The sequence below is a fragment of the Vidua macroura genome, chromosome 16 (assembly GCF_024509145.1).
Source record: "Vidua macroura isolate BioBank_ID:100142 chromosome 16, ASM2450914v1, whole genome shotgun sequence".
Lineage (NCBI taxonomy): Eukaryota > Metazoa > Chordata > Aves > Passeriformes > Viduidae > Vidua > Vidua macroura.
The window spans coordinates 13,700,727-13,721,638 of NC_071586.1; the positions used below are offsets into that span (position 1 = coordinate 13,700,727).

Genomic DNA, 20,912 nt, shown 5'->3' on the forward strand with positions numbered 1-20,912 from the left:
CACATGTTCATGTTCAGTTCATACTTACAGCATCCCTAGACATGTGGACCTTTGTAGACTTGGATGCACCTTTTGAGACAGTCCCTGGAACGTGTGCATCACTGTCTACAAAGGATTGCTCTCCTCTGCCTTCTGTGCAAGCACTTCCTGCTCTCAAGCACAGTCTCTGATGTGTGCACAGACATGAACACACAATTTATAAAATACTTATTAACTACCACTCTTCAGTGTCATGCCCATTCTCCTCACCTTGATGTCACTGTGCACAAATGTCAGACAGGTTCCAGGTCAATTTTTCTAGTGCAAAGATTCCTCTTGCTAAATCAAACCATTTCTGGTACAGGAACAGAGCCTGGCCAAATAAAGGAAGTCCATGCAGGGAGTGGAAGATGCAGAGGAGAGGGAGATGGGATGGCTCCATTGGCTCTAAACAAACTGCACATCTGGCACTGTGTCTCAGGCTTTGCTTCCTGGGGAGGTTATCCAAGGCCTCAATCCTCTTCCTCTGTGCCAGTGGCTCAGGGAAGCTGGAGCTCCCATGTCTGAATCCACCTGCCATGGATTTATTAGAGCAGAAAAGGGTGTGGGACGGAGATGAGGAAAACATAGGTGTGTTCTCAACACCAGCTGACTCATGCAGCTCCCTGAGAAAGGGAACACAGATATTCCACAAGTCTCTTTAGGCACAGAGGTACTCCTGGAACAGCTAATGGATAGTACAGATGTTTTCACTAATGGTAGAACAGAAAGGGAAAAGAATCAGCATCCTTCTACTCCCCAAATGGATGCACAGTAAGGGCTAAATCTTTTCTCAAAAGAATAGAAAAAGTGTGAAAGAATCTGCAGACAAAAGAATTATCTGTGTGTCAGCCCCAAAACCTTGCAAATAATACATCCCTGGTACATCCAACACTTTGTGACTGATCTGTGCTAACAGAGATTTAAGATTTTTCAAGTCAGCAAAGGGAGATATGATCCAGGTCATCTTTTGCAAATAATTCCTCTCATCAACAGTTTATTCCTAGTTTTATTAAGGTTTATTGTATGGGGGAAAACTTGTATTTTTCACAGTGAGAAGGCAGAACATCGTATTTTGCTCAAACTCAAGATGTAAGGCATCACAACAGGAGGGTAGAGAGCACAGAAAGCAAATTCAAACAAGCTGAGAGGCAAAAACAGCTCCTGTGGCAATGCACACCTAGAATGCACTCAAGCCATGACTTTTCATTCACCTGTTTGTGTATCAAACAGCCTGCTCCCAGAAGATCTCTTTTTGACTAGCTGCTACCCTGTAGCTGAATGAGGATGTCCCAGCTTAAATCTTTTTTTCATATATACCTTAAGGTCAGATTGCATTGAAACCACTTTCACTAAGATCAGTTCAGCCTTGCTTGTGAGGCTGTAATCTCAAAAACATCGGCATCCTTCCTGGATTAGCACAGAGCAATTGTATCAGCCCTACAGCAGGAGCAGTGGTGGAAAATTCTTTGGGAAGCTTCACTGGAGACAGGGTCTTAGCTTTTAATGCTTAAAACCTCTGCAGAGCTCCTCATTTAGATGCTCTCCCTCCATCTGGTGAAAGTCATTTTGTAAACATAAAACCGTACTTAAAATGTAATTTTGTTGCAGTTACGTAACTCTGCTCGGCCTAGTTGTGTGTGTTTAATCCCTGCAGCAGAGGCAGGTTTATTGTTAAACCAATAAGGGCTGCACTGATTACACATCTTGCAGGCACAGAGCCACAGGACCACTGACAGAGGCCATCCACTCTCACCTCCTGAATACAAGTCCTTGTATTGCACTTTTGCCATCCTGACAAATATTTCAGATCCATTCTTAAAAACTTCTCAGAGCAGCCCTCCGTCCTGTCAAATCAGCTCCTAACACAGGGCTTCACTACTTCAAAGTAGTCGCTGGCAATTTTTTACCCAGATCTGCCTTGTTCTTCTCTCAGTTTATGACTTCTCGCCCTACCCTGTGGCCACAAGAGAACAAATTATTCCTTTCCTCAGAGCAGCAGCCTTTCATCTATTCCAACACTATGCACATCTTCCCCCAGTTTTCTGTCCTCTCAACAGGCTCAGCTGAAGACATGTGTTCAAAGACCCCTGATCATTATTGCCACCTTTTCCCCCAAATCATCCACATTTCTCTGGTGCACAGGACTCTAATGCTCTTCTAATGCAGCTCAGCAGAGCAGGATTCCTTTGTGTGTGTTACTCAGACTTTCTTACCCACATGGGGCTGTGTGGAGTTTACCTCATCTGCAAAAAGATATTTTTTGTTCCTGTTCAGCTTTTGACCCTCAGCAGCCCCTCCACCCCTCCCCTGCAGCACAGCCAGCTGCCCTATTCCCAGTGGTGTAAATCTGAAGCTGATGGTGTTGGAGTGAACAGCAGTGCACCTGCTGCTCAGCCACATCCCATTTTTACCTCAGAGCTCCCGTTTTGAATCCTGGTTCTGCCACTGTGTTTATTCTGAACTTGACCTCAGCTTCAGATGCAGTAATTGCATTATTGCATCACAGATGAGTAATGCACAGGTAATTCCCTGTACAAGCACTGATATTAAGTACTTCTTCCCTCAACCAGTTTTGCAACTCCTTTAGAGCAGTATCATCTAGACTGGTTTCCCAGTTTATTATTAGAATATCCTGCAAGCCAGTGTCAGAAACTCTACTAAAAATCAAGATATATGACATACATTGCTTCGCCCTTATCTGCAATCCTTGTTATGCTGCCAGAAGAGGAAATTAGATTGGCTCAATTCATTCCTGACAAAGTCATACTGGCCAGCATTCACCTTCTTTTTTTCCTTTGAGATGCTTATAAATTGTTTATTTTCTCTCAGACTTGAAATTAAACTCACTATTCTATTGCTCCTCAGTATATCTGGGACTCATTTATCTCTCCCCATTTTCCCAGACTTTTTTGTTCGTTGTTGTTGTACTTGAGCTCACAAAATCTCACAAGTTTGAAGGAGACAAACCATAAGAGCCCAAAGAGGAGGCAATTCCTCGAGGGAATTAAGGTAGGGCAAATTATTGCTCATGAACTTATTTTGATATTCCAACCCTCAATCAGAGAATCATGGAATGGTTTAGGTTGGAAGGGACCTTAAAGCTCATCCAGTTCCACCCCTCTGCCATGGGCAGGGACACCTTTCACTGTCCCAGGTTGCTCCAAGCCCTGTCCCAGCCTGGCCTTGGACACTTCCAGGGATCCAGGGGCAGCCACAGCTGCTCTGGGAACCTGTGCCAGGGCCTCCCCACCCTCACAGGGAGGAATTTCTCCCCAATATCCCATCTAACCTTTCCCTCTTTCAGTTTGAAGCCATTCCCTGTGTCCTGTCCCTCCAGGCCCTTGTCCAAAGTCCATCTCCAGCCCTCTTGGAGCCCTTTTAGGTCCTGGAAGGGGTTCTAAGGTCTCTCTGGATCTTCTGTTCTCCAGGCTGGCTTTCCCAGCTTTCCCAGCCTGGCTCCAGAGCAGCCCTGTCCCCTCCAAGGGCATCTTTCCCTGTATCAGGGACAGTGTGGCCAGCAGGACCAGGGCAGCGATTGTCCCCCTGTACTCAGCATTGGTGACACCACACCTCGAGTGCTGAGCTCAGTTCTGGTCTCTCCTTTCAGAAAGGACACTGAGGTGCTGGAGTGTGTCCAGAGGAGGGCAAAAGCCTCATGAAAGGTCTAGGAAACCTTATAAGCCATGGCTGAGGAAACTGGGTTTGGTTAGTCCCAAGGAAACTCAACATGGATTTATTTGCCCTCATATTTGTGGCATTTTGTCTCCGTTACACTGGTGATTATACCAGTATAAATTCTCTGTGATGTATCCTGTAGGATGGGTGATGAGTGTTGCTGTTTGGGACCCCAATCTCATTATGTGTCCAAAATTGTGGCACCTCTGTATTCTGGGACTCATCTACTGGGAACAATTAATAACCACACCTTTTGTTTTTTTCTCCTCAGAGAAACAACTGGGCAGGGGGAAATACCTTCTTTTTTCCCCGTTTTCTTTCCTTGTCCTCCAGGCTGACTACAGTAGTAGATCTGAAAGGAGGGTGTATTGAGGTGGGATCCAGCCCCTTCTACCGTGCTTGCAGTGAGACGACTGAAGGAAATGGCCTTAAGTTGACGCACTGGACAGTCAGGTTAGATGTTACAATTTTTTTTTTTCCACTGTTTGGGTGGTCAGACATTGGGACAGCTCACCCAGCTAAGTGGTGGACTCACAACTCTTGGAAGCGTTTAAGAGGCGCTTGGCTGATGTGGTTTATGGCGGGGGGTGCATTGACAGCCGGATTTTATGACCTTAAACCTGTCTCCTTACCTCGTCAAATTCCTCAATGCCCTGCCGGCGCCGCCCCGCCCTGAGGGGCCGCGCAGGCGCCGCTCCGCCCTTTGTGTGGGGAGGGCCGGCGGCGCAGGCGCCCAGCGCGTTTCCTGCCGCCCGTGTCAGAGCCGGGCCCGCTCGGCCTCTCCCGCCGCCGGAGCGGAGTCGCGTTGACTGCCCAGAGTCCGCGAGTCCCGCTCCGCCCCCGCCGCCTCAGGTGAGTCCCGGCCGCGGCAGCGATGGGCGGCGGGTGGGGGGGAGCCTGCGGGCCCGCCGGCGTGAGCGGAGCGCGGGGGGGAAGGCACCGCGGCATCGCTGCCCCGAGGGGCTGGGGACGCCCCGCTGAGGGTGAGGCGGTGGGCACCGCTCACCCCTGCGCGCTGAGGGGCCGGGGAGAGGCGGGCCCGAGGAGGTGCCCCCCATTTCCCCCGCTGTGCCCCGCCATATCCCCCGCTGTACCCCCCAGGGCCCCCGCCGTGCCCTGTGCTGGCAGGGCCGCAGCCCACAATCCGTGCGCATCCCGGCGGCTTTACCGTGCTGACGGTGTCTTGTGTCAGGAGGTGCCCGAGATGAGCCACCCCCGTGGGAAATCCGCGCTGAGTGATTTGGGAGGGAGTGGCGGTGCTGGGAGGCTGTCCTTCACCGCAGGTGCTTGGCTTCCAGGTGTTTGGAAGTGATGTAGGTGCTCCGAGAATGGGAAGGGATTTAAAAGATCCCTTTCTTGCTGTCACACACAGACATTCCGTCCCCACTTCTGAGTCCGTATCCTGGCTAGTTGTTTGTCCAGGAATGAGCAAGTACCGTTCACCATATATTTCTCACCCCAGAAGAGGTGACAGCAGCTGAGTGCTGTACATCCCAACCTCCATCCTTTCGGGCCTTGTACTGAAAGAACTGCTCTACAAAAGGTGCAAGATTGCCCTTTTTTTTTCTCCATTTTAAAATATTTTATTGAAACGCAAAGTCAGTTGCTTTCCATTTGAAATAAAACTGAGGGAGAGCTGCATTAAGTACTTGGTAAAAAGTCATACCAGTATCTTCCCCATGTGAGATTCTGGGGTTGGATGACAGGAAGGCATTGAGGTTATCAAGAATTATAAAGCCAGCAGCATTTTCCCTAGTGAAATACAAGCTGGATTTTGTCTGTCTATTAGTAAGGAATAAATATAACTGGAAAAGTTCTTCAAGATTTATCTTCCCAAAGAAAATATCACTGTGCCTATCAGGAGACAGAAATAGCACTGCTTTTTGAGGTTATCATCATTGTTGTGTTTTATGGGTTTGTAACCAAACCAAAATGGAAAAAGGTGGCTTGTAGCCAGTTGTGGAGCTCAGGTACTTCAATCAATGGGAAGGAATGGATCATACAACTTTGGATAGGTTTTGGGAACAGCTGAGAATAAATACCTGAACTAAGAGTTAGAGTGGGACCATATTTCATATGTAATGCCAATCTGTGAATAAAATACTACAGTTGTATTAGAAAGTGTTTCAAAATAGCTGCATTCCTTGGGGAGAGAAGAGTGGATATTTTTACATTTTATTTCAGAAAGAGTAGCAAAGGCTGAGCATTCCTTGTTGGTGGAACAGCTCTTGAACTTTTCCTGTATATGGAAATGTGCTGCTACTGAATGTTGGCAGGAGCTAAAGCAAGATCCTGGAAAAAGCACTTTGCAGTTGTGTTTTGCTTCCACACGTGGAATCTCAAATGATGGATGTCCAAGGGCAGAAGTAACCCAGATTATGGCAGCATTTTCACATTAACAAAGAATAATTAATTATTTTGCCTAGGACTGTGTGTATTTAATACATCATTTGATTGGTGGAATTTGATTATTATAAGAACCGTGAAAATTGTGCTGGTTAAAATTATGAGCTGGACTAAAAGTTCATATTGTTAAAAGTTGTATTTCAAGTACATTTGAAATGCACCCATAATTTGTGTATTTTTAGAAAAACAGTGCTCGATTTCCTTAAACAAAAAACTAAATAAAATAAAAAGTCTCTCCAGTTACTTGCATTGGTGAAATACTGTCTCACCTCTGCTCCAAGATCCAGCACTTTCAAAGTATTTGTTAAACTGATGGTGTGATAGTAATTCCTGAGGCTCCCTAAGAGCATACTCATCCTTCTTCCACTCCCAAGTTTCTGTTGGATTGCCATTCATTTCCTGTTTGCTTCCAAATTCCTACCTTGTCCTGAAGTCTCCACCCTCTGCTAACATGGCCATACTTGGGTATGTTGTAATTCCAGGCTGTAATGGGTGTGGATGTCTCGCAATGACATCACGGAGATAGTTCTTTAAAGATGGATATGTGGGGGTAAAAATGCTTTGATCCATCAGGCAGTGATAAATTGCTGTGAAAGTTAATGGAATATAAGAAAGGAATTGACAAGTCCAAGTTGGATGCATTGAACTGTGCACATTTTTATTATTACAGGTGACCCTGAGTTTTTATGGTGTTATCTTCCATCCATTTATGCTGCTCTGGTTAATACAGCACATAGAATAGTATATTTTAATACCTAAAATATTTCAGTATCTAAAATACTTTAACATCTAAAATATTTTAATTTCAAAAATATTCTACTCTATGCCCTATATTAACCAAAGGCAGCATAAATGGATGGAAGATAATATAATAAAAACACGTTAAACAACTTTGTGTCTGCGGATGGATGTGCCTCCAATTGCATATTTTCAGCACTGTCTCTTGTAACAGCCATCAGTTACAAGAAAAAAGTAGGTATTTAGCCTTTTTTAAACAAAATACAAACTACAGTGATGCAGCTTGTTTTAGTGTTTGAGTTTCATGGGGCAGAAGCCTGATTATCAAACAGTTCAGTGCTAGAATTAATTTGAAGAAATTACTTATTAGTTAATTACTAACCTTAGTGATTTTTCTGTAGGATTCATATGAATGATTTTATCAAATAATATATCAGCAGATCACAGTTACACATCAGTTTGACTTCCTGAAAAAAAGATTTTGTTGTAGTGCTGCCTGTGAGCCTGGATACAAGTCAGGCTCTAGAATCAGTTCACTGACCTTTGTCCTAGATAGTTATTTTTTTTGATTGTTCCATTTCCTTAGTAAAATTAATAGGTTTATTAGATTTCTTGAAGACCTGCTCTCTTGTCTGTGAGGCTACAAAAAGAAGCAAGTGTATCTGGCTTTCAGGGCAATTGCAATTAGCTGACATAAGCAGGACAATGCAAATCCATCATCCCACTGAAACTATCTGGGGGTGTGCTACAGGCAGCTCTTGAGCAGCCTTATCGTATTTATTAAGTTGTGATCTGTAAATAAATTGTAACATTGCACTGGAAGATGCTTGGTAAATGTTGAAGGTTAACTTGGTTTTATTAATTCTCTCATTTTGAAGCGTTTTGTTTTCAATTTTACACCTTTCAGCCTTTTCACTTTTTACAACATAGGAATCTCTTTATCTCGGAATGTCTCTACATCAGTTCCTGCTGGAGCCAATCACCTGCCATGCCTGGAACAGAGACCGTACTCGTAAGTAATAAGTTCATTTTCATTTTTAATTTATCTTTTTTTCAATTGCTATTTTCTTTCTGCTGTCAGTTTTTGATCTTGTGATGTTCTGTGTCACATTTAGGGAGGGTGTGATCAGATACATAGTTCTACATGTTAAATGTTTTACTTCTGGTCCAAAAAGCACAAGTGTTCCAAATCTAAGCTTTTCTAAGCCTGTTGCTTGAACTCTGGCATAGGAAGTAATTAAGTCTTCCTGGTGTTCCACAAAGCTTTGCCTCTTGGCCAAGTTTTCTCTATAATGTGGATTGTTGTGTTCCAAATGTGTTGTGTTCCTGTGCAGAGTACACATGACCATGGTATGTGTACCAATATCAAACTGTTAGAGGGCAGGGCTAAATGGGATTTTGGGAAGAAATTCTTCCCTGTGAGGGTGGGGAGGCCCTGGCACAGATTCCCAGAGAAGCTGTGCCTGGAAGTGCCCAAGGCTGGATGGTGCTTGGAGCAACTTGGGATAGTGGAAGGTTTCCCTTTCCATGGCAGGGGGTTGGGACTGGATGATCTTAAAGATGCCTTCCAACCCAAACCATTCCATGATTCTTTGTCCATAATTATTGGAGATTTTCCAGGGATTTTGGCCCTTCGTTTACAAAGCCCATTTAACGCTCTCAAATTTGTGAATAGAGGTTTTAGATGGGAAAAGTCTTTCCAAATATAGCATTTGCTATTAAAAAGCCTTCTGTACAATTGGATTGTTTTATTTCTTCCTTCAAGAGATTGCCATTAGCCCTAATAACCATGAAGTGCACATCTACAAGAAGAGTGGGAACCAGTGGGTGAAGGCTCACGAGCTGAAGGAACACAATGGACACATTACAGGTGAGATTGTGCTGAGGCAGATGTGAAGTTTTCCAACCCCTCCTCTTTTCTCCAGTTGAGATTCTGAACAGGAAATCTGCAAGTGTTGAGTAAATAGATCTTTTTATAGGTTGGCATTCCCACTTAGATGGAGCCTTGCAGCAGTTTTCTGAACTGCATGCAGTGAGTGTTAGGAAGAAAAGCCCTACCTCATTTCCAGACATTTCAGTGGAGCTACTGAGCCATTTTTTCTTATCTATGGCTTATTTTTCATCCCTAATGACATAATGAGAACACATTTTCAGTCTACTGAAGTAATCTGGTTGTGTCACAGTGATGCATGCTGCTCCCTTTCAAGTGCTAGTACTAAAATTTCATCAAGTATGCGACTGTAGAATTGCTTTGTGGTTTCCAACAAAAATAAATACCCCTTTTTAGGGACTGTATAAACATTTGAAGTGCTCAGACCTGGACTTAGACGGTCAGTGAGCACATTTATTGCAGGCCCTGTACATCCACAATGAAAATTAAGAAGAGCTGCCACGTTGGGTCACAAGGTGTTATTTTAAAAAATGTGATTATCCTGTGGCAGTCTTTTATATTACTGGGATTTTTTTCCCATGGTGATATTTTTAAAAGGGCTTTATTCTCTTAAATAAATGAAAATAATTAATACAAGCACTGACCCAAAGCAGCAAATTCTGTTGTCAGCTCATTAATGGGCAGAAGTATCAGTCCAACAGCATTTTGCAGGAACTTTATTCAATTTTTCCAATTCTTGCTGTCCAAGAGCACAACTGTCCCTGCTTCTTTGTGAAGAGTCACTTGGGCTGCATTACAAATTAAGTGTGTCCTCCCAAGACATTCTACTTGTACTTGTTAGTGTTAGAAGCCAAATATTCATGACTAGGGAAAAGAGCTCTCCCTGCTTTCCTGCACAGTGTGTACCTTTGGAGTACGAAATGCTGTGGTGGTTGTAAAGAGTGGAGTTAAGCTGTGGTTACACACAGGAGATCCACTGATCAAACTGCTTGTAACCCCTGACAGGAGTGAGTCAGCTGCTGCCACTGCAGCTCCTGATCACAGGAGATCAAGGTCCTTCTCCTGACTCAGGTTTGTGGTGAGCTGCCTCTACTCACTCACAGGAAGAGCTTGTTTTCTGCTAAGCTAAAAAATCTGAACTTGGCCTAAGTCAGAACAGCACCAGGGCTGGTGAGAGGAGGTGGTGGGCAGGAGAAGGAAAGAGAGGCAGGATGGTCCCTCTTTCAAAGGCACTGCTAGGACTCCTGTAACTGTAGTTTCAGACTACCAAGCTCTTCACTTTTTAAGCATAAATGTATATTGAAGTAAACAATGTATGAATAATATGATAACATTAGTGCAAATTCTTTCTACAGCTTTGATCCCACTTTCAGTTTGTGAGCTTAAGAGATGTTTTTAATACTGAATGTAGTAATGGAAAACCACTGATAGATAATTTGTGGCAGGAGAGTTGAGGACTGCTTCCCAAAGGAAGCTAGAAAAAAGATGAAAAATAATGTTCCCATAAGACTTCCCAGTTGGGAACATCCTTCATTGCCTAGGAGGGGAAAGAAGCACTGACAGCTTTATCAAAGGTTTTATTTTATTGTTTGACTTCGTTATTTTTTTCTTGGTAAACCTTTCTTGTGGCACAGCTTAAATAGGCATGGAAATAGCATAAGGATTGTGTCAGTACGTAAAGATTGATAACATCTAACCAAAAATCCCTGTTTTTGAAACTTTAGATCATGGCTGCAGTCTGGCAGCAAGCACAAAATGTTGTTAGAGGTTGTGTACTTTCAGAATTGCTGAGTTTCAGCTGTTGAGAGGGATCTTGCAGAAGTCAGAGGTTTGGAGGGTGCTGGTGGACAGGCCTTGGCCAGTCTGCAGAGCTCCACCTGTTGGCCAGCCCTCGGAGCTTCCTCAGCCAGCAAATCCCTGGGATCTGGGAATTTGGGATGTGCAGTTTTGATGAAAGCTACAGGGAGAAACAAGTATCCCTCACAGCTCGTGGAGAATAAGAGATGAAGGGGAATGATATGACAGTAATAACTGTCTAAGTGATCAGTTTGTCAGGAACTGCAGTGACAGGGCAGGGAGGAATGGCTTCAGACTGAAATTTAGGTTTAGATATATGGCAAAATCCTTCCCTGTGAGGGTGATGAGGCCCTGGCTCAGATTGCCTGGAGAAGCTGAGGCTGCCCCTGAATCCCTGGGATTGTCCAAGGAAGTGTCCAAGTGGATGGGGCTTGGAGCAACCTGGGATAGCAAATGGGAGCTGGCACAGAGTTGGAACTGGATGATCTTTAAGGTCCTTTCCACCACAAACAATTCTGGGATTCTGCGACAGAGGGCTGTGAGGTGATCTCCTCTTTGCCTTAACATAAAGCTAACAGCATGAGGGGAAAATGAATTCCTGTGACCTCTTCACTTGCAGGTATTGACTGGGCTCCCAAAAGCGACCGCATCGTGACGTGCGGCGCCGACCGCAACGCCTACGTGTGGAGCCAGAAGGACGGCGTGTGGAAACCCACCCTCGTCATCCTCAGGATCAACCGTGCCGCCACCTTCGTCAAGTGGTCTCCCTTGGAGAACAAGTTTGCTGTGGGCAGTGGAGCTCGACTCATATCTGTGTGCTACTTTGAGTCTGAAAATGACTGGTGAGCTGGTTTTATATCTTTAAGGTCGGCATGGGAAAGCTGAAGTATTTTACTAATTCCTAAAATGTTCAGGAAATGTAGAGGGATGGCCTCATCAGTTCTTTTGTGGACTTTAACGTTTAGGGAAAAAAATTCTCTCTATTCTTCACTCTGCTGTAGCACCTAAAGGCCTTTGACTTTGTCTATTTTCAGACAGTACAAGTTGGCGTGGATGTGTTCTGCCTGACTGCCATAAACATATGTTGCTTTTCTGAAAAGTGCAAGAATTTCTGCAGAATAAAGATTTCATTACTACAACTCTGTGGTTGAAAAAAGATAAATATTTCCTTCCCCCTCTTCATGCAAGAATGAATGAAGACATTTTCACTGGAATCTTTCTTCCGTATCTATTCTTTTGGGCCATTTCTTGTCATTCTGTCACATCTCCAGGGAGATCTGTTAGAAGATGTTTGAGCTTGTCATCGACCTGTTCTGCATTTTGTCATGTACTTTTACCACAGTTTATAGATTTCACATAGGAATATCACAAAGATATTTTCACCATTAACATTTTTCTCATTTTAGCATCTAAACTTAATGTTTCTGATCTTCTCCCTTTGAGCTGCACGTGTTGGAGCTACATTTGCTGTATCATCTGTAGCTGAAATCAGTGTGTGGAGTATCTCTTGCTTTGGGTTGCATAAACAGCCACAAAAACACAGGTGTTCTGTGTGCAGTCTGCCATGTGGAGATGAAAAACAATGACACCATCTGCAAAATACATTTTAAAGATTGTTTTGGACTTTTATGCTTTTCAGCATATTCATTTATCAATATTTTTTCTCTGCCTCACTTGTCTGCAAAAGAATCAAGACTCCATATGCTAAAGAAATATGATTTGTAAATTGTGAGCCTTAAAACTTGTGCCTGATGGAATTAAAATCAAAGAAAAAGCAGCATCATCCCAAAGTCCATCAAGTGAATAATAGATTTAATTCCTAGTTTGTAAATAGTTCAGATAAACCAAATCTGCTGGGACATATTTAGGCCACTATTGATGAATTCAGCAGCAGGACCACTTTGCACTGCACTGCAGATAATTGAGATGAATGGTTGGGTCATTGGCAGTCCCCCATTTTCTTGTGTTTTATAGTTATTGTATTTTTGAACAGTAAAAAAGTCAATAGGCAAGAGATGTGACTATAAAATTCATTGGAAGGACTGGAGAAGGGCTTGTGCTTGGTGATCCATGCAAATAGTGCTGCTTAGCTCAGTGTCACAGTCACAGGTGACCTCATGTTCACTGGGGGGAAGAGACCTGGCAATTCCTGGGCAAATTTCACATCAAGGAGTTCCATCTGATGCATTATAAAAATCAGCCTGAAGGGGAATAGGACTTAGCTGAGGAGATGCATATTTAATGAGTTTGTTCATATTATTTGAAAGTTTAATTAAGCTAGGCATAAAGTTCACAGACTGCACAAAAGAATGTGAAAGATTTGGACATGAAGTTTTTTCCAGGACTGATGTGTTTAGCCATTGACAGGGAGTGATCTTTTTGAGGAGTGTTTCATGGATTTGTGGGAATCAGGTAAAATATGTTCATATAAAATATATGTCTTATTTTGGTTTGGTTTTATTTTAGGTGGGTGAGCAAACACATTAAAAAGCCCATTCGTTCCACTGTCCTCAGCCTGGACTGGCACCCCAACAATGTCCTGCTGGCTGCAGGATCCTGTGACTTCAAGTGCAGGTGAGAGAACCTGAAATATCTATCTACAGTTTGGGTTACTGGATCAAATCAGTAGCTTGAGTATGTTGATCAGGTATTTGCACTTGCTATTAGAATAAAAGGTGGCTCATTGTGTACTGCTGTTGGTGCCAAAATAAAATATCCAGCTTGAGAAACCTTGGCTTTGGTGCTGCTGTGTCCTGATTTTGCACAGCCAGCATGGATCTGCTGAGGGACACACGTGAATTTGGGGAATTGCTGGGTTCCTTCCCAGCATTACACAGCATTTATGCTGAGAGCTGGTCATTAGGCTGAAGTTGGATTAGCAGGTGTCATCTTGTAGAACACCAACACTGCTAGTTAGAGTTTAAAAAGCAATACCCTAATGGTGCAGTTCCAAAATTCAGAGTAACTGGTCATTTCCAAAGGTGTTATCCCATCTTTTTGTTCTCTGAGTTCCTTGTTTCCTCCCCTTTGCCTGTGGGGAGCAGAATCAAGGAATTGATCCACCTGCAACTCAACACAATAGAAGAGATTTTTTGAAGACCATTAAGAAAAAAAAAGGCTGTTAAAGGCAGATTGGTGTGAGAGATGGATGGGGGAGATTTAGCAACTGATAGTGAAATTACAGTGTGAGGGATGGGCCCTGCAAACTGCTCTGTGCTTGGGGTCACTGCAGGGGAGTCTGCAGGGCCTGACTTGAATCTGCACTGACTTAATCACTTGTACCTTGAATGACAATGAAAGCTTCTTTTCTTAAATTCTTTATGTAATAGGGCAATTTTTAAGCTTCAAAGTGTGGACTAAAAATGACTAAGGAGGAGTGGGAGGGGGAGGTGGGACTGACTATTGCATTCCTTATTTCAGAATGAAACCCTCACATCTAAACCCCATCCTTTGATACCTTTTCATATAAGGAGAGATGTTAAATGGAAGCATGGAAAGAGAGGGGAGAGTTGTCTCCTCTTTCCTGCCTTATTTACAGTTCAAATTAGATAAACTGTATGTATTCACTTCTTGTCACAAAATAGGTGATGTGAAACAGAAGCAGCTACTTTTCACATGTGGAAGCTTTTAAATTTGGTTTCATAAAGGACCTCAGGCTTTTGGCATAGGTCACCTGAAATGTGTGTGTGTGTGTCCAACCCAAACCATTCTGGGACTGTAGGATTGTTTCTTCCCCAAAACCATGAAAAACTATTATCTTTTGTAAATTATGAGTACAGATCTCTAGAATTCCAGTTCTCCCTTCAGTTCCATATTAAAAAAAAAAAAAAAAAAAAAAAAAAAAAAAAAAAAAAAAGATACCTGGAGTGTGCACCTGTTCTGATGGAAATTAGGAAATGGATCTGCCAGAGCCACTGCCACATAATAAGCAGCTAAGTGGGAAACATTTTGGAGAAGGAATGGAGGGCAGGAGGCTGCAAATTGCTGGGTATTCAGCAGAGATTTTTGGTGCTTTGCCAAGACAAATGAGCTCCCCTTGTATTTATCTGAAATACATATGTATCTGTAGCTACCAGCACCATATAAGTATTATTTTATGTTCTTGCTGAGGGAATGAATGTCATTTCCCAACATTCTTTGGAGGCTGGGGCCTTCAGGCTGAGGTGATTTTGGTTTTAAAAGACAGGGAGACTTTATAAGGGGGAAGACTTCTTATATTTTTAATTAACAGTTAAATTCAAGGTCTTCCCTACTTAGGTATGATTTTCCTGCCTTGTGTCAAAGGCTGCTGCTTTAAACATCTTGTCCTACTTCCATACATTAAGAGACCATCCTTTTAGGTGGCTCTATAAAATTCAGATTTTTAAGGGATTATCATTAGATTATATTTAAACTAATAGAGCCAAATATATATCCATACTTAATTCCCTGAAAATCCATACCTAATATAGCTGCAGTTAAACCCTTCTCATTCCAAATGAGCAGCTTTATTGAAATAAGCTGAATATAGGAACCTTTGGAAGTGCTTACCCCAGACATACAAAAGATACAAAAAACAGGGAAGGGGAAGCTACATTTTCTTCAACTCACTATAAAATAATTCCTATTTCTGTGTGACTGCAACCATGAATATTTGATTACAGTTTTTCATTTATACTGATATTTTTTTTCCCCTCTGGTAGTAGCATGGTGTAGCTGCCTTGCTCCTCCTGTTCAATGGACTCAAATCTTATGGTTGTGACGTCCTATTAAATTCCATGGTAACAGTCAAGAACACCATATTGTGGCATGGCTGAATCATGCAGAAGGAATTTGATGAAAGGGGGAGGCTTTCTATTTAAACATTCCTTAAAAATTGTAGTGCTGGGGGAAAAAAAACCCTATAAAAACATTGCAGTATTTCAGGTTTTCAAGGCATTTTTGCAATAATGAGCCGGAAGAAGGTGGCTCAGAGCTCCTTTGCTGGCATTAGAACATCACATTTCTTTCTTTGAAATCCTGCTAAAACGGGAATGTTCTTAAAAAGTGGGTAATTTTGTAGGTGTTTGTATTAGATTCTAATTATACAGTGCCATTCCTGGGTTTTCTCTAACTGAAGGCTTGACTCTGGAGAGCTGTTAGCACTGCAAAAGGATGAAAGGGAAATCTTGGCACGGGGAAAAATGCACTGACAAACGTGTATTTTTGTGCCATCTTCTGGAAAGAAAGGGAGAGGGCTACAAGAACAGCATTTATGAGAAACCTGTGTGCTTTGTACTGCTGCTTTCTCTCAGCATGCTGCTTCCAGGCTTGTTCAAAGACACCAAAATATTTTATTTTGGGAGAATCAGGACACATCTCTCTCCTTCCAACACGAAACGCACCCCATGCTCCCAGGAGCTTCGTTCTCTCTTTGTTCACACCAAAATCTTTTTATTTGCAGGGTGTTCTCTGCTTACATTAAGGAAGTGGATGAAAAGCCAGCCAGCACACCCTGGGGCTCCAAGATGCCTTTTGGGCAGCTGATGTCGGAATTTGGGGGCGCAGGCAGCGGAGGGTGGGTGCACAGCGTGAGCTTCTCCGCCAGCGGCAACCGCCTGGCCTGGGTCAGTCATGACAGCACCGTGTCAGTGGCTGATGCCTCCAAAAACATGATGTGAGTATCCCCTTGCTGGTACTGTGAGCCTGATGACCCTAAAGGTTTTGTCCAACCTTAATGATTCCGTGGTTCTGTGTGGAATATTGGGCTCGCAAGCTCGTGCCTCTGTTGCCTGTTTTACTGTAGGTTCTAGGAGTCTCTTTGAGGCTTATATAAATATTCTATAAATAAGGTTTGTTTCTGCAAATTTTAGAGTATATACTTTTGATTCTTTGTAAGAATCCTTTGGTGACGGTATAGCAAGGTTTTTTTTTGGGGGGGGGGGGAAGAGGCATTTAGGAAAAAAGGTATGTTCCACTGAGTAACCAGGGAAACAATATTTCCTTTTTCAAAATAATATTTGCAATACAAAATATTCCAAGCAATATTCCAGGCAATATTCCCAATTCAAAGAGAATCCAGAAACATGCTCACTGCAGCACTAAGACCGCATCTCTAACCAGAATCTGGAAAATAAGTTCATTAAATATTAATTCCAACATCTGTCCTTAAGATGCTGCTGATGCAAGGTTTCAACTTACACCTCCCAATCCAACAAAATACTTTACTAACAATTGCTCCTTCTGCTGCTCCTCTTGATCTGCATAACTTTGCAGTGTCCTTGGCTTTCCAGCCAGGAAGGATGAGATTCTCCATATGTTTTGGTAGCAGAAGTCTCTGGGGTCATCCAGACATTGCTGGGATTAATTTTGAATTGTGGTTCTGATCAGTACAGTTGTATAAGTACCTGGCAGGGAATATAATTAATTAGAAAGTGTTTAAGAATTCTCTTTATTTGTCATTAAATCGCAAAAATTGACTTAAATGAACATCAAGGATTTTCCCTCTGCAAAGATGTCAAGCATCAACATTTCAAGTGTTTTTTATATTCAAATGAAATTAATATCTTCCTCAAAGCAGACATTTTGGGGGGTATTCCTTTTGAACTCTTGCCCCTGTTTATACAATTTTGATAATGTTAGCCTTTCACCTGGAATACTTGGCTTTGTTATAAATCTTCCAGCACGCTTTCATTAGGCTGAAACTTTTTATTGCAAATCACAACCTTCTGTTGTCACCACAGGACAGGCGAGCTACCTCGACTTTTCCAACAATCCTTGTGTGGGAACGGTGCCTATTTTTTGTTAGAGCCGAAAATGAGAGGTTTCATTGAATCCCTCTAACAAATGTCCTTGTGCTCAGGGTTTCGCAGCTGAAAACAGAGTTCCTCCCACTCCTGAGCGTGTCCTTTGTCTCCGAGAACAGCGTGGTGGCAGCTGTAAGTGTCTGCTATTTCCTCCTTGCAGAGCTTTGTCGTGTTTTGGAGGGGGAGAAAACCCCATATTTTGCACAGTTAGTAATAATACTAAACAAGCTCTGCCGTGGTGCCAGTGTTTGCGTGTTGGAAGGGCAGGCTGGGAATGCTGAGGTGGTGTTTCCTCACCACCGTGGTGTTTGGTTGCAGGGCCACGACTGCTGCCCGATGCTCTTCAACTGTGACGACCGTGGCTTGCTGAGCTTCGTTTCCAAACTAGACATTCCCAAACAGAGCATCCAGCGCAACATCTCCGCCATGGAGCGCTTCCGGAACATGGATAAAAGAGCCACCACGGAAGACCGCAACACCACCCTGGAGACACTGCACCAAAACAGTATAACGTGAGTGTCCTGCTGCCAGGAGCAGGGCAGGGAATGTTCTCCATGCCCATTTCCCAGGGTGTTCTGCCAACCCTTAGGTTTGCTGTACCAGAAGAGTGTAGCTGGTACTCTTTTTTCCTTGTGGTCTTTCCCTAGCAGCTCTCTGTTTCTGGGATTTACGTGGCTGCTGGTTAATCATTGACATGGCTGCAGCTGTTTGCTCGTGGTTAATGTGTTGTGTACCTTGGACACAGCTTATCTTATCAAATATGTGGGTAGTTCCCAAGAGGCTGGCGGCACTGTGCAAAATCCAGTCAGCAAAATCCACCTGAAATTCACATACCACCTTCCTTTTTCAGATGTTACGGCCATGTGTATTTATTTATTATGTATCACTGTTTTCAGACTGAAAGAAGGGAAATTTAGGTTAAACATACAGAAAAATCCTTCCCTGTGAGGGTGGGGAGGTCCTTGGCACAGGCTGCCCAGAGAAGCTGTAGTTGCCCCATCCCTGGAAGCTTTCAAGGCCAGGTTGGAGCAACCTGGGATAGTGGAAGGTGTCTCTGCCCACAGCAGGGAGTGGGACTTGGATGGGTTTTAAGGTCCCTTCCACCCCAAACCATTCAACAATTCTGTTAATCAAAAAGATTCATTCGGGTTAATCGGGTAAAATATCTTTGCATTAAAAAAATCATGTGATCCCCAGGGATGTTGAGCAATTTCTCTTTATTCAAGGAAAACATTTTGTCTCACCAAGCCATTAAAGAGCTATCAGCATCTTTTTCTTGGCTTATTTTTCTGAGGCATTCTACCAAGAATCTAGTGTAGGCTCTGGTATAGTCATGTCTCCATCCAAAGAGTAGGAGTAGAATTCAACCCAAATTTCCCAGTTTTCTGGCTCTCTGGAATGGGTGTTGGAGCTCTCACTCTCTGTTTGCAGCCAAGTGTCTATTTATGAGATTGACAAACGGGATTGTCGGAAATTCTGCACCACCGGCATCGATGGAGCAATGACCATCTGGGATTTTAAGGTAAAAATGTGCTTTTACTACCATGTTTCTGTCAACTAGCTGGGGTGGTGGATGTTTTTTTTTTTTTTAATCTCTAGTATCAACTCCTGGGGCTCAGCCTCAAGCCAGGTTTTAGTAGCAGCAGGAAATCCAGACTGGAATATTCAAAACCATTAGTGAAATCCATAAGAAAAACTGATCCAAGAATCTGCATAAATGCAGATGCAGTTTGTTAAGCAGATGGTGCTAATACAGACTTAATTTTTAATAGAATTACTTAATGTCCCTGTAGGAATCCCCTTAATTCTTTCATTCTCCAGCCTCAGCCACAATTGGGCTGGAGCAATTTGTACAACACGACCCCTTGCCTCTTCCTTCTCCCATCCCACGGGGCTCTGCTCATTGCCCTGCTGCAGAACATGGTCCTGTCCTCTCAGAATTAACTTACCCAAGGAGCTGTCTCTAACAGCTGGAAAATACAGTATTGAAAATCCTAAAAGGATATATTAATGCCCATGCTTGCTTTGCTCAGGCCTGGCCAACAGAGGTCCCTGTTGGCCTTCCCAAATCTGGGATGTGGGATCTGATTTAGGGAAAGAACAGATTGTCTGTGCTCTGTGGTGCCAGAATGCTCTGCTGGGGACAGCAGTCAAACAAGAAGTTGAGGTCTCTAAGCTGCTTTAGTGCAGTTTTTGGGTCTGTATCGTTGGCCTGTACATGCCTGAGATTGAAAGGAACGACTGTTGTGGCCTCTGGCTCTTGCATTAGGAAGAAATCCTTTGCTTAAAGAAGAAATTCTTCCCTGTGAGGGTGGGGAGGCCCTGACACAGGTTGCCCAGAGCAGCTGTGGCTGCCCCTGGATCCCTGGAAGTGTCCAAGGCCAGGCTGGACAGGGCTTGGAGCCACCTGGGACTGTGGAAGGTGTCCCTGCCATGGCAGGGGCTGGAATGAGATGAGCTTTAATCCCAAACCATTCTGGGATTCTGTGACTGAGTCTAATTTCAAATATTGATGTTTTTTGCTTGTTTTTTTTTTTTTTAGCATTTACACTGAATTATTTAGCCCAAGCTACAGCAGCAGATTGTAATTAAGATTTTTTTTCTCTCCTTCAAGACTTTAGAGTCCTCCATCCAAGGGCTACGAATCATGTAAAGATGGATTTCCGTGATCTAGCAGGACAAACTGCTTGACAGAACGCAGCTCCCACATCTGCACAAACCTGAAAAGGGAGGAGGAAGGTGAAATATTTGGAAACACTGAGAAAATACAGCTTGGCAGATTTTCTTTTGAATCTAAATTTGGTGAATTGTGTTGGTTTCAAAATCAGCTGTGATTGTTGTTTTGGTTTTGTTGTTTTTTTTGTTTTTTTTTTTGGTTGGTTGTTTCATTCCATTCTTTACCAAAGCTGCTCTTTAAGTAGTTTATTGCAAGAAGTTATGAATCACTAACTTAAAAGGGGAATTTTATGTAAATTGTCTGCTAGAAATAATAATAATAATAATAAAAAAGAGAAAAACTCATTCTTTGTTTTGATGTTTATTGATTAAAAAAGGGATGTTAAGGGAATTGGAGGAGAGACAGAGTGGGGAAAACCCTGCACTGATATTTTATGGCCTTAAAGCAGAAGTTCATCTTAACTGAAAGGTTCTAAAGTTGAAAGACCTGGAGTTCTGATGATCTGGATGTGAAGATTCAGATGAGCTTCTTCCAGGCAAATTCTTCCCTTGAGGTGACGATTTTGGAGGATGAATGATTTTATCCTACTTCTCTTCATTCTGTCTGCCTTGCATTTAATCCATAACAACAGCAAATTAACCTGAAGGTCTCTTTTGTTGTCTGCTTAGTGAGTGACATTTTTCCAAAGGTGAGTGACCAGAATTATTTGTAGTTGTCTTTGGAGTTGGTCCCCAGCCTGCTCCCAGGGCAGTGCCTGTGGGACAGGATGGAAAGCTCTTTGTGGAAAGTGAGACAAAAATCTGCTGAGCCTCATCTGGGGAAGACAAATTGAAAGCAAATCTCTTGGTAAGTCTGTGAAACTTCAAGGCTGGGGAATCACCATCCCTGGAGGTGTTCAAGGAATGACTGGATGTGGCACTCAGTGCTCTGAGCTGGTTGGCAA

At 43.0% G+C, this 20,912-nt stretch overlaps 2 protein-coding genes across 3 annotated transcripts in view; one reads left to right on the forward strand and one right to left on the reverse strand.

Annotated features, from left to right (window-relative positions):
- The window catches only part of KPNA7 (karyopherin subunit alpha 7), a 49,487-nt gene extending 45,083 nt beyond the window's left edge, over positions 1-4,404 (reverse strand). The window contains exon 1 of the mRNA XM_053992023.1: positions 4,329-4,404. The gene's annotated coding sequence lies outside the window, so the exon portion shown is untranslated. The remainder of the gene's footprint in view (positions 1-4,328) is intronic.
- Positions 4,401-20,313, forward strand: ARPC1A (actin related protein 2/3 complex subunit 1A). Of its 2 annotated transcripts, none has more exons than XM_053992027.1 (10): positions 4,401-4,548; positions 7,771-7,852; positions 8,606-8,710; positions 11,148-11,370; positions 12,995-13,102; positions 15,951-16,163; positions 17,349-17,424; positions 17,611-17,804; positions 18,724-18,814; positions 19,907-20,313. In XM_053992027.1, exons 2-10 carry the CDS (start codon positions 7,789-7,791, stop codon positions 19,943-19,945), a joined length of 1,113 nt encoding a protein of 370 aa, XP_053848002.1. In that variant the 5' UTR covers positions 4,401-4,548; positions 7,771-7,788; the 3' UTR covers positions 19,946-20,313. The 2 variants fall into 2 exon arrangements, with proteins under 2 accessions (XP_053848002.1, XP_053848003.1); XM_053992028.1 differs by having other exon boundaries at positions 4,457-4,548; positions 7,748-7,852.
- Positions 20,314-20,912: the final 599 nt, after the last annotated feature.

Excerpts from the sequence above, each read along its gene's own strand:
- ARPC1A (XM_053992027.1), top strand. The coding sequence starts at position 7,789 with ATGTCTCTACATCAGTTCCTGCTGGAGCCAATCACCTGCCATGCCTGG. Across the intron at positions 17,805-18,723 it reads CTGCACCAAAACAGTATAAC|CCAAGTGTCTATTTATGAGA; the intron begins GTGAGTGTCCTG and ends CTCTGTTTGCAG. Across the intron at positions 18,815-19,906 it reads TGACCATCTGGGATTTTAAG|ACTTTAGAGTCCTCCATCCA; the intron begins GTAAAAATGTGC and ends CTCTCCTTCAAG.